This window comes from Ciconia boyciana, chromosome 6, assembly GCF_034638445.1.
Source record: "Ciconia boyciana chromosome 6, ASM3463844v1, whole genome shotgun sequence".
In the NCBI taxonomy this organism is placed as follows: Eukaryota; Metazoa; Chordata; class Aves; order Ciconiiformes; family Ciconiidae; genus Ciconia; species Ciconia boyciana.
In genome coordinates, this window is record NC_132939.1 from 67,214,611 (window position 1) to 67,228,062 (window position 13,452).

The 13,452-nt window shown below is 40.6% G+C and overlaps 1 protein-coding gene across 1 annotated transcript in view; it reads right to left on the reverse strand.

Annotated features, from left to right (window-relative positions):
• The window catches only part of PELI2 (pellino E3 ubiquitin protein ligase family member 2), an 80,511-nt gene that overhangs the window by 44,586 nt on the left and 22,473 nt on the right, over positions 1-13,452 (reverse strand). Inside the window, exon 2 of the mRNA XM_072864898.1 lies at positions 9,244-9,373. Coding sequence (XP_072720999.1) covers positions 9,244-9,373 — 130 coding nt within the window. The remainder of the gene's footprint in view (positions 1-9,243; positions 9,374-13,452) is intronic.

Sequence of the window (13,452 nt, forward strand, 5' to 3'; positions counted from 1 at the left end):
ACCTTTAGCCATTTGTGGTAGAGATGGGGAGTTGCTGGTCCTACGAATTTAGTCTTGTCAATACAAGATGACAGTACAACTCATTCTAGAACACACATACCTTATAAAGACAGGGAGGGAAAAGGTGGAATAATCTAATTCAGCTGAAATTAAGCTTCAGCAACAGCAGCTGCTTCAGAAGAACAGTGTCTGGGGAAGGGAACAGAAGCTCTAATCCTCAGAGGCTGCAACCCCTACCCAAAGAACAGCTTGTATAAAGAATTCTCCAAAGAGCTGGAGAACAAGCAAGCAGCTACAGGTTCAGAAATACCCTGATCATCAGGGATGTAAACATGTATGCCCTGGTCCCACAAAGTCCTGATTCCTAGAAGATGACTGATCCTACAAAATAAATTATCTCTTCAGTTAAACTTAACTGAGATTTGAGATTAACTAGTAATAAAAACCAGAAGTTTGCCTTGCTGCAGAGCAAGCATAAAATGTGTTTTTTATCACCAGGATAGTTCCAGGTTCTTTTCAGATTCCCCTGCTCGAGAACAACATCCCTCAATGAAGCTGAAGAGTAATGTTTTAGACACAAGAGCTATCCAAGCTGCAAAGTGGGAGTGCTTTGTCATCTAAGTCTCCCATCAGCTGAGAAGTCTAGGAGGAGAAACAGAATTGTGCAGCTACAGGTAATTACACAACAGGCCCTGGAACCAAAGTTTCTTTGGTCACATGGAGGCCATGAAAAAACTAAATAAATAAAAATCAAACCTGTGTTTGCTTCCCCTTTCCTTACCCTGGGTTAGGACAAAAGAGAAAGAAATGTATGTCTCAGTATCTTAAACCTCGAAAACAGGAATGGTTCCCAGGGAAGTCTCTGGAACTACAAAAGTGGTAGTTGGCAACATCCAAGGCTGAGCACGCAACACTTCTGAATGATCCCAGTCCAAGACAGATCACTGTTAAGACACTGGTCTCATTCTCATGAGCAACCAGTCGAATGCCAGGCCAGTAGTCACTGGAGTGAGAGTTCCAGGAGCAATATGCAAATCTGACTTCAGTGCACCGAATACAGAGTTTTTCAGCTCGACAGGGACTGATACCCCTCCTTGCTTGCCGATATCAAAAAGCAGAGGAGAAAGCATCCATCATTTCCTGACTGTGGTGAACTCAGCGTAGGAGAGATTCCTCTGAGCTCACACTGATATGGAGCTGGAGGAAAACAGAATACTGTACAACCAAGCAAGTTGGCAGTGCTGGGCCTTTAATGAGCTTCCTCAAGTCAAAGCGATAGGCATCTGCTGTTACTGAAATTAGAAGGCCAAAGTATATATTACCATATGCATTATCTCACACCAGGCATCTGCAGAGTCCAGAACTTCCTGAAGTACTGGCAGAATCACTATGGACAAGAGACATATGCAGAATTTAAAGACAAGTCTGTACACAACACACGCAGTCTTGCATGGAGGTCACGTAAGTACAAACTCTGATGTAGACCCAATGGCTAGACAAGCTTGTTTTCATGGAAGGACAGCTCATGAGATGATCAAAAAAAAGATAATGATCTTGTAGAAGCAAACCCATAGTGCTAAAGAATTCTGAATTGCTCTTATGACTGCCAAACACAGATAACAGAATTTCTGCACACAGCGCTAAAGAGCTTGGAGCATTCAGTGAATGAAGCATCACCATAAGCACTTTGCTGTGGATACATCCCTTCAAAAGAGATTATCCTGATAAAGTACTCCCTGTTTTCTCTTAAAATCTTTGTGAGGTCTTTGGTGTTGAGGAGGAGCAAAGCAGCAGGATCCCAAAACAAAGTAGTCCTGCATCTAAAAGAAAGCATAAACACGTCTCAGACAAGAGACGTACAAACAGTGGAAAGAGGAATCTTGTAGTCTCACAAGTCAGTCACCCCTCTAGTACTTCACTTAGCAAACAGATAAAATGACTCATTTTACAGATGTAGTCATAAAAGACTCCCAAAAAGAAATATTTAGATTTTGTTCTTTCCATCAACAAAATCTCAAAGCACTCTGGAAAATAAGTATTTTCTAATTTGTAAAACAGGAATAACAGCTGTTTGTTTCTTTGAAAAGTTACTGTTGGCCCATGAAGCTTGAATTGCTTTCAGCGTTTTCAAAATAATTGCCCCTCTCAACAAAGCCTTAGAGCATAGGAGTCTCATCTACTCTTTGATATAGTTCCAACTCCTCTGTTCCAGGAAAGCTGTTCCATACTGCTGTGACTGAGTATATGCTACCTGATTTTTCCAAAACACAATACTCCATCCATTTAAGACAACTTTGGACATTACAGTTTGAGATAACAGGAGAAGCACATACATCATTAGTTGCATGTTCCTCTTGTCACCACACTTTCTTCTGAGCATGAAACAACCTATATATATATGTATATATGTATATCAGTAGCAACAAATACTCCAAGACCTTCAATTTCATTGAAAGAGGGTAACACAAGAGTAAGATGCACACTGCCTTATGCCCCTTCATAGTGCCAGAACATCTGTCTTCAATTCTGTGGTACAAGTCTCAGTCAAGGACAAGGCTCTGTGTCACATGGGCTACAAAACTACATTTTATACAGCCTAGAATCCAACTGTCTGTCTCTATAGCAGCTTTGCAGTTCAAAGCTAATGTGAAAGTCACACTTCAGACTTGTGTAAAGTCCTCCCATGACAGAGATGATGAAGCATGTTTCCTAAACAGTAGCTAGGAATTCCTGTATTATAGATGCTAACAGTCCCAGACTCTAACAGTTGTATACGAGCCCCTGAACTCATCAGGCTGTTCATACTTGCGCTGCAGCACAGCCCACCCAAACACCTGGAACACAGCAGCAGACTGTCATCACTTTTTAATATTCTAGGGAGGTTTTCACTTCATAATGTCAACTTGCAATGATGTGTTATCCCCGACAGCAAGTTCAAAAGGCAGTACCACCATGCAGGGAGAAACGTTACACTCAGTCCATGCAGCTTCATTTGATCCGAAACCAGTTTCATGTTTTCTCCTAACTTTGAGGAAGCTCAGACCAGCCCAGCTCTCAGGAGACATGCACTTCTAAGACCAGATCCATTCCAGCCAATTAAGAGTCCGAATAGAATAAATGTGTAACAGGACAGCGCTTCACCACTACAGTAGGTGGTCCAAAATTTCCACTCTAAATCTTGAGGAATGGTGGGGAAGCATGCAGAAACCAGGCCAATTGAAACAAGTTAGCTTCATGTAGCATGACTTGTTTAAAACTGAAGTAGTGAAATCGTTATCTTTCAGTGAAACGAGTGGCTCTCCTACCTGCAGTACAAATCCTACCTGTAGCTTTTCCAGCAGCACAAACAATTGAGGACATTCCCTAATGAGCAGCAAAGGTTTGCAGCACCTGACCTTACACTACAGTGTTCGAAACTCAGCTGAGATACAGTCTCTACTTAGCTCTCCATTTCCACAAGTCTAAACTCCCCCAGGTTGTATCTGACACAGTAAAGGAAGTTGCAAACTGACAGATACTGTGCAGTGGTGGGTTACACAGCCTGGCTCCCTGTGGGAAGTGAAGTGGAAGCGTATAGGGAAACGCAACACTCCTGAGTTTCTTAACACTAGCCCTGGTGATCTGCACCTTCCTCTGCTTTCAAAGGGCACCCAAATTCAAGTAGAATCTGCTCTAAATCTTGATTTATAGCAGATGTTGTTTAAAACAGAGTTTACAAGGAAAGCATTTTTTGATCTTTTGTCTACCCTCTGAAGGGAGAGCATGAAAACAAAAAACAATGTTAAGTCAAAAAAACAATTGTTGTAGTCCTCAGCAATTTTTAATTCCCCTTCCTTCACTAAACATCTGTTTTTTGTTAGAAAACACTGTAAAGTGATTTTCCAAAACCTTTGACATGCATTCTGCTCAATAGGTCCCAAAAGCTTGGGAAGGAGAGCTTCAAAGTAACAGTTGTCATTTATTAAGCCCTACTAATGAAATTGGTCTAACTATTTTCTTCTGTCTAACCATCCCCTACTATTTGCAAGGGGATAGGGACTTAGCGTGTTAAGGTGATGCTCATTTAATAGAAGAAAAGGACACTCTACACTGAGGAAACTATTATTCAAGTAGACTCAGTCTGACAAGCCAAGAAAAAGCTGCCTCTGCACAACTCAGGACTCTCAAGATACCTATGTGATTAAGTTACTTCAGAACAAATTAGTGCTCCATGAACTGATTACACTATAAATAAGCCCAATAGGAAAGAGAGAAGCCACTGACAGACACAGTACCCTCCTGACAGCAGCTGAGCTCTACAGCTCTCATCCAGAATGAACACCAAAAAGCTGTCAGTGCCAAAAGGATTTCTGGCCTTTTTACTCAAAATTCATAAAGTATGTCAAAGCAGATGCAATATCTACAGTAGATAACTAATCACAAGAATCCTACACTTCCATTTTCTCTCGTCACTCAAAGCACAAATTGCAGCTCTCTCCCCGACCTAATAATTATTCGTATGGCTGCATTTTGTTCTTCTCCAGTAGCAGCATGAAACTTGATTTGAGCTGCAGGAACCCAGGCAGTGACTATACAAGCTGCTGTTGAGATAGCACAAAGCAGAAGCCAACTCAGCAGGTAACTGAACTTGAAGTCAGAAAGATCTTCCCCATTCAGCTTGAAATAGTAATTTCACAGGGGAGAAAACAGGTTGTCTCTATCTACCACAGGTTACCAAAGGAAAACTTTGATCCCAAGAAAGACAGGCATAATAAATACCAAGGCATACCACCATAAAAAGATATTAAAGATGGGGTTTTTGTACTCTGCAACAATTCAAAAGACATTTGCAATCTTCTATTAAGTCAATATTAAGAATGCAAGTGCTCAGGTATCAAAGCACAATATTCACTTGTTAGAAAGGAGTACTTCTAGTGCTTGCTAGTTCTATTCTCTTGCCCACCGACTCAATAGTTTGGAAGGTCTCAAATACCATACATGCTGTTACAACAGAATTCATTCATGCTTCCAGAGTAATCCTAGGGAATCCTGAAGGACTAATGTCAACAATTTGTGCTTCCTAATGCCATACTTCAAGTAACTCAAATGCACATGAAGCTCCTTCTTCATTTTTCTAACCTTCACACCCATGGAAGTAATTCCAAAGCATTAGAAACCAATAAAGAAATCTAAATGCATACATAAAGAGTCATGGGGGACTTTAGTGTTCATTATCACCAGTAACCTCATAGTTAATGCCAGCTGCCAGCATCCCCCTCATATGGAACTGGGGGAGTTCTCTCCCACAGTTCCACAAAAAGAACTCCTGCAACTAACAACCTCCAACAAGGAGTTAGTGATGGCTATGAAGAGGAGGAAACAGGAATGAAGATCCACCTGTGTCTGCACAGGGGGAAAGTGTTAACCTAACAGCCCACTGAACCAACAGATTGGATGTGCACGGGAAGATGAACATCTCTGCTTGGCAGAAACTGGGATCATACAGTTTTATTTAGACAGGGCATATTATTCACCTACTTAAGATCTGTAAGAACGATATACTGTCCTCAAATATTATTCTACAGAGATATTAAGCTGGTTTTGTTTTCAGTTACAGACACCCCTTTCCCTGTCAGACATCTATACCCCAGACTAAAAAAACCCACAAACCCCCAAAATACAAAAAACCCTTAAAAAACCTCCCATATCTCCCCCCAAAACCTAATAAACTCCAGTTTAGCATCCCATCATTCCCAGGTGATTATTCTGAAAACTTACATCCCCCTCTCACTTGAAGTTCAGCACTCACTGGAAAATTTCTGCACAAGTAAACCTTGTAATCATCTCAGACACCAGCAGACCTAGACTTGAGTTCCGCAGCATTAACTATTACATGTGAAAGCAACAGTTAAGACAACTCAACCAAACAAAAGAAACATTACAACTAACTTTTTATTTTGTTAAATAGCTCTAATAGCTTGAAAATAAAAATCAACAATCTTAGCTATGTGATGATGAGCTAGTAGCAAACTTACACCTAAGAGTTTGGGAGTCAGAGGAAGGTTTTCACAGATCATACAATCATGACGGATGGTAGTCTTCCTCTTCATCATGAAACCCAAGTCAATGCAATGAATGGCCTCTCCTGTGACCTGATGGTTTTGAAACAAACTCTCTAGTCCAGCAAAAGGGATTATTAAAATCTCGAGCAAGGTTCACACACAGTTAATGAACAGGCTCACACTTCCCCACCTCAGACATGTACACACAAACAAGAGACAGCATAAGTTTTAAGCTTCCTTTCTTACAGGAATACCAATTTTGACAATGCTGGAAAAAGTCTGTCTCAAACAAACAGCTTGAGTTTTTTAAAAACACATGACACTAGAAAATTCCCTGAATGGTGCCTAAGCATAGAGTTAACAAAACAGGTTTTAAAGTCGAGTGCATAATGTTGAAAAGATGCATGCATATTTTATCAATACTCTGAAAAAACTTGAGACTTATTACCCCATGCAGTGGTTTCCCCCCAAATACACCCATATACCCTCAGAAGGCCAAATAATTCTAAGTTTTCTTCGGCACCTCCAGAAGGCAGAGTAGCAAAAAACAAGCACTCCAGTGGAAAAAACAAAAGGCACTGATTCATATGCAATTAGCTCAGTTAAACTTACTACTGAAACCATTGCTACTCCAGCTGTCCTTGATACCTGCATAGCAGGGACAAGGGAACATGACAAGCATCATCTTCTGAGCTATTGCCGTTTTCAGGCTGACACACTAACTTAAAATTGGTGACAGTTACAGTTCTTGAGCTGCTGCATTAATGGAATTAGCACAAAACCAGCTATGCACCTTATTCAAGCATCCATGCCACAGCAGTGACAAAACAAATGGAGCCAGACAGTGCTTTACCCACCTCTGCTAAATCCACCACTTTAAAAGCATCAGTACTCTGAAAATAACATGTTTCTTTCTGTTCAAAAATTCAGTTTACACAGTGACAGACAAGCAAAGCAAAACAGAACCAGTATCTGAAGAGTTAGAAGGGAGGATGTAAAGGTAGGAAACTTGTTAATACCCTGTGCAGCACAAGCTCCCACTGTTTTATCTTCCTTAAATAAGAGTTAGACTGGAAGACTGAGAGCAGAACAAAACTTTTGAGGTCAAGTTGCACATTATTTTCCAAGAACAAAGCAGCTCACTTTTCTCTGTTAGTCTATGTTTCTGGAATAATTTACAGAAGTTGTATGCAGAAGCCATTCCTAGTAAAACATATTTAGGCTTTGGTGTTTAAGATGTTAGAAAAGCCTACGAAAGCATCTTAAAGTGTAAATGTCCTTTCTGTGCATCCGAAAGAGCACTAACTGAAATCCACTGCATCACTGTTCTGGCACACGGCCACCAGCCTTGCCCCAGACAACAGTATAAATACACAGAAGCTCTTTTATAAGGGTTCAGAGAAAGTGCAAAAGAATCCATCCAACCTGCCATATCTACCCGAATCCAAATCCTCAGAGGAGGGGCTTTAATATCTCAGACCCTGTGCTATCTTTATAAGACCACTAATTTGTACAGCACACATATTTTATCTGCACTACAATAACAACGCAGATGAACATTAACCAGATACCTTGTGGTGTCTGCCAGGTGTTTAAATATTTTGCAACTCAAATGCTGAAATACTATCTGCAGTCCAAATGCTTAAGATCATCCAGTGAGAACATGTGTATATTTCCATCAGCTATGTAAAACACATTTTTTTCATTTGTTACATTTTAAGTAACCTGAGTTACCAACACACAAACATCTACGACAGGCATTCTATTTTGAAGGTTGATTTAATCAGGAAGATTTAACTCACAAATGCTTTCATTTTGAGAACAGGAACACTGCAAAACATTTACAGAAACATTTTTAATCCGAAAGGCTACATATTCATCTGCACTAGGCAGGCCCTATACAATCTTCAAAAAAAAAGCTCTGATATTGTGTATTTTGATAAGTTTAGGTGTATACTGTGTATGGTATATATTATAAAAGAAAACATAATCCTATACCATGTACTAAACAATATTCTGCTCTTGGTCTAAGTTAGACAACACACTTACAGGGTCATGGAATAGTTTGGGTTGGAAGGGACCTTTAACAGTCATCTCATCCAGCCTCCCTGCCATGAGCAGGGACATCTTCAACCAGATCAGGTTGCTCAGAGCCCCATCCAACCTGACCTGGAATGTTTCCAGGGATGGGGCATCTACCACCTCTCTGGGCAACCTGGGCCAGGGTTTCACCACACTCATTGTAAAAAATTTCTCCCTTATATCTAGTCTGAATCTACCTTCTTAGTTTAAAACCATTACCCCTTGTCCTATCTCTACAGGCCCTGCTAAAAAGTCCGTCCCCATCTTTCTTATCAGCCCCCTTTAAGTACTGAAAGGCCACAATAAGGTCTCCCCAGATCCTTCTCTTCTCCAGGCTGAACAACCCCAACTCTCCCAGTTCTAATAATGTTCTATGTTCTCTCCCTCCCCCAATATATATTTTGGTAAAAATGATGTACACCTCTTACAAACCATCCACTTTTGTGAGTGCCACCACAGAACCCCCCCCTCCACTTGGGCCAGAACTCTAGTCAATTTTTGCTTCTAGGAAAAAGGGTTTGAGAGAATAGATAGGATGACTTTTTGCAGCTTGAAATATGTTCCACCACCAGAATTTTAACCTGGACAGTTCTATACAGTAATATATTACTACATTAATATATTTACTTTACTGCTTTTCCTCCTTCACCTACACTAGACTTCAAGCAAAAACATACACAATATCATTATTAGCAACAAAAATGAAAGGTCCAGAGGGATCACTAAGTTTTTTATACCATGTCAGTTATCTTCCTGAAGAGGAAAGAGACATACCAATCTTACACTCCAGTGAGAAAGAAATTAAAATACTTCTTGTATTTGCATCACATGACTACTCTATGGCTCAGATAAAACCATCAGCATTGACAAAGTCAGCTGTCTGAATGAGGGCAAGAAAGGGCAGATTATCTCATACCTGAGGTTAAAGACTATTTTAAACAGGTAACTGGATTAAAATGAAAGATATATACCCCTAGAAAGAAAATCCACTGCAGACTTTTCATTAAAACAAATATACCCAACTACCACAGAACTGACAGCAAGGTAAATCAGCAGTAATACGAGAGTTGTTCTCCACCCAGATCATGAGAAAAACAGGATTTGCCCCACTGTCACATACCTTCGATGCTTGGGGAGTAGAAATCACATGAACAGTGCTGGGCTTAACTCCATTTGCCTTAGGTCGCTTATAAAGGGCAAATCTGCTTTTCCTGCGTCCTCTGTCACCGTTAGGGAGGGATCCATTATACCTAAAAATGAAGAAAAAAAGTTTGGCATAAAAGACCACCAATTTGGAATACAGAAAAGGAGAGCAGCAATTTGGTCACAATATCCTGATGTCATCAAATGCATGGTCAAAACCAAAGAATGCAATGCAACCACGGTAAATTTTGTTTCTTGAATTATGAGCATTCAAACATTCTTTCCCTACCAACAGTTGAAATTTTATTCATCATTAATACGGTCATCAACTACAAATGAAATACCAAGTTGTTCAGCCACAGAAATACTTCTTCACCGCTAGAATTAAAGGAGTTTGGGAGAAGAAATCTTAAGTCTTCTCTGTAATTTCAGCACATGGGGAGTTTTAAGTGTCTTTACCCTACCACTCCCTTCCCCACATCTCATGCAGGAATGGAGATGACAAGAGGAAGAACAGGGGCGATTTGGAAAAACAAAGTAATTTAGGGGCAAGTCAAACTAAGTGAAAGGGAATTTTACTCTACTCATAGGGGGGTTTTTTTAGTTGTTTTTTTTCCTTTTTTTTTTTAAAACTCTAATCCTAAAGGCTTCATCTATTATTAAAGAAAGAGGATGCAAGTGTTTTTAATTTATGTGAGTGTATCTGAAGACTTGCTAATGACTTCCTTTATCAGGTGTAACACAGCAGCCTTTGACAGTTCTTTCATCTCTCTCTGAGGACAGAGACCCAACAGATTAATTATTCAGAGAAGTCTTAAGCCTCAAGGGGACATAGCTCCTTCCCCAGGGAAGGAATCAACTGGAAATTTCTTTGCAATGCATAAGCATTAAATTCGTCACCACCCCACCCCGAAGATTTAGGACAAGTAGATGCTTCTCATCACAGCACTGTCACCTGTAACATTCTTGGTAACTCTCGGCTGGTCTATGAAGATCTCAGGGCTTTACTTTACTGCACAGAAGCTGCTTCCATTCCCGATCCTCAGAGATTTCAGACTTTTGCCTGAAGAACTACAGATGTTATTCCACTTATAAAATCTCATTTGTCTTACTGGTGAGGTCTATTCTATACTGATCGCATATATCCCTCTCCTACAGTCTTTATGATTAAAAGCCAACATCGTACTCAGGAAAAGAATCTGAAAAGGAGAAGAAAGAGGAAGATTTAAAAGGTGACTAACTCCCTGCAAAGCACAAGAGGTTTAAAAAAAAAGTTAGGAGAACTCATTATCTGTTTAGAGATACACTTAGAAGTAGTTCAGCTCTACATCCACCACACTATCTGCAGACTAAAATCATTTGTTTGTAGCCCTGCAGAAGGCTAATAGTCACTCGCTGCTCAGGCTGTAAGAGCAGTTCTATGACAATCGCTGACTAGGAAAAGCAATGCAGTAACCCAGAATCTTTTTTTTCTTATCATTACATTCTGTCTATGTAACCAACTAGTTTGTGTAATAAGAGAATGCACTTGGAGAGCTTTGTATCCGTTTGCAAACAAATGAGAAATGGGTAGTGGATGGAAGCGAGCAGTCTCATTGTTAAGGCTCAGCAGCACTGCCCTGCAGAAGGCTTACTGCTTACTTCAGGCAGGGAGCACCTGGTGTCACACAGGAAGAGTTTAAAACTTCACATGCACAGTCTAAATACCACTGATCTGAACTGCAGGACCGGTGAGTGTTTGCAAGCACAGACAAGAACAGATTTAAGATTGAAATAATCTCTAGAACATAAAAACAGGCGCTTTTTTAATATGCATTTAATACATGATGCTAGAGACACATAAGTTGTTAAGACCTTTTCAGCTGGGCTACAATTGAACTCGTTCTCTCACTCCCATTTTCCTAGGAAAGACTACTGTATCTTTCTGGAATATTAAAAGAGGCTCCCCAACACAGCAGAAAACCAACAGGAATAAATCACTTATTTCATGCCAGGCCTACTCGTACCCTGGAAACTTGTTATTAACCCTACACAAGAAGAGTAGCACTCAGTTAACACAGCAGGTCCTCATCACAAGAGACCAATTCCTAGAAAGATATATCAATACAATCCACAGGCAACTTGTATACCAGCCCTTAAAACAGGAATGATTTGATTCTCCAGCTTGTATCTTCCCAGATATATACACATGCTTTCTTTCAAAGACACTATATTACCATGAATATGCCAGCAAGTTTTAACTTGCCTGAAGACAACATTCTTTCTACAAGTATTTTTATCTGAAAAGCTGAGAAAGCAATAACTCCTTCAGAAATAATGTATAACTAGTATCATCACTAGCTTTATATTCTGTAATTAAAAGTTTTTGTATTTGTGTAACTGTTAACCAGTATTGAATTGAAGTAGTTCCACTGAAAGTTAAAACCAGGCTAGTGGGGTTATTTTGTTTGTTTTTTCTCATGTTCACAAAACAATTGTAACTGGGAAAGGCTACTTGATTCATTTCAGGTCTCTGTGGGATTTAATTATCTTTTAAAAAAGAGAAAGAAAGAAGCCACTGAAGGTAAAAAGCCTTCTGGAAACTTTAAATAGGAAGGAAATAAAAGCAAAGTGAAAGTTTAATTCATTCATCCTGATTAGCACCAACAAGTTTTCATGAAGGTTTTTTGTGCCAATTTCTAAATGTCGTTTGCACAAAAGGGCAGGAGGAATTGAGTGGTAGTTTTACTATTTGTTATGCTTTAATTATAGACCTGCAAGTCTTATTTTGATCTGACACTGGTAAAAAGAGCTAGGACAATTACAAGGCATACGTATGTGCTTCACAGGAGAAAAAAAATTAGTGTCAGAGAACTTGCCTCCTTTCTCCCCACAGCCAGCAAACACCTTCATTTTTTTCTAGGCCAGGACTCTCAACTTGTTCACCACAAACCAGCCCTCCCCATGGCACTTGGGCCACACCTTTCCTTGCCACTACCTAAACAATCTACATACCAAATGAACCGATACTAATGCCATGGGACCTTGTCAGCCACAACAGGACCTGCGCCCACCCACTCACCCAGCATCTCTGTCCTGGTAAATGTGCAACTAAGATTGCTCTTGAGGCAGCAGACCCACGTTCACTTCTTGGCAAGTCCCTGCCTTTCTAAACTGAGCTGTCCCGCAGGACACAGTGGGTTTCAGCACTCAGGAGGAGGAACACAGGCATGTCCACCCACACCTTGCCGAGTCAGCTTTTCTAAGCACAGGCACAGGGAGCTATAGCAAGAGAAGCAGCCCTCTCCTATTCTTCATTTTTCTCAACTGTTCAACTGAGCGGTGCCTGAGTGAGAAAGAACTGCCTCCTCCCAGGCAGCAGCAGGATGAAACTGCAAAGGAAGAGGAGGGACAAGGACTAAGGCCACAAATTCCCCATCACTGAACACTGGGAGACTCCGACCTTCCCCATAGAGAATGGGAGCTTCAGAAACAGAACAGAAGCTCCCTGTTGAATCCTCTCACAAGCCCTCTCCACAAGCATCGGCCCATTTCCCTTCACCCTGCACCCTTCCAATAGCTCCAGAAGCCTGATGCAGCTTAGGGACCAGCACATTAGCATGCCAACTTTTTGCTTCACAAGATGGCCAGCACTACCAAAAGGCAACCTGCAGCTGGAACTCTCCTCCACCCCACCAAAAAGCCTAGAACAAATGTTGTTTCCAACTAATAAAACAAACTAGAAAAAAAAAATCAAATTTCACAGAGACAGAACAACCATTTCTGAGACCATCCTGCTCACATGCAGATCTACAAGGCACTTCTGAAGTTCTGCAGATGTTCCAAAACATCAGACCAACGCACATGGTAAGAGCAGCCCTATACTTTTTCCAAATACTTCTCGGTGACAGCAATACTGGGACAACTAGCATTATGAAACCTCATGGGATAATTATCTCTGCTGATAGCACTATTCCTTGCAAATAAGGGAGTGGTGCTGGCATAGGCTATGGGCACCACAATTATCAAAGCCAGTTTCCTACCGATTTACATCAAACAGTTGAGGACTTCGCTATACAGTGAACTGCAAACTCCAATTAAGTTTTTCCCATGGTTGGGATGTGTAATGAAAGCCTCTCGTCTGTATGGATTCATGGCTGTCTGGAGAGCAAGACCACACACACTCTCTCCCACAGTCTGAGCACTG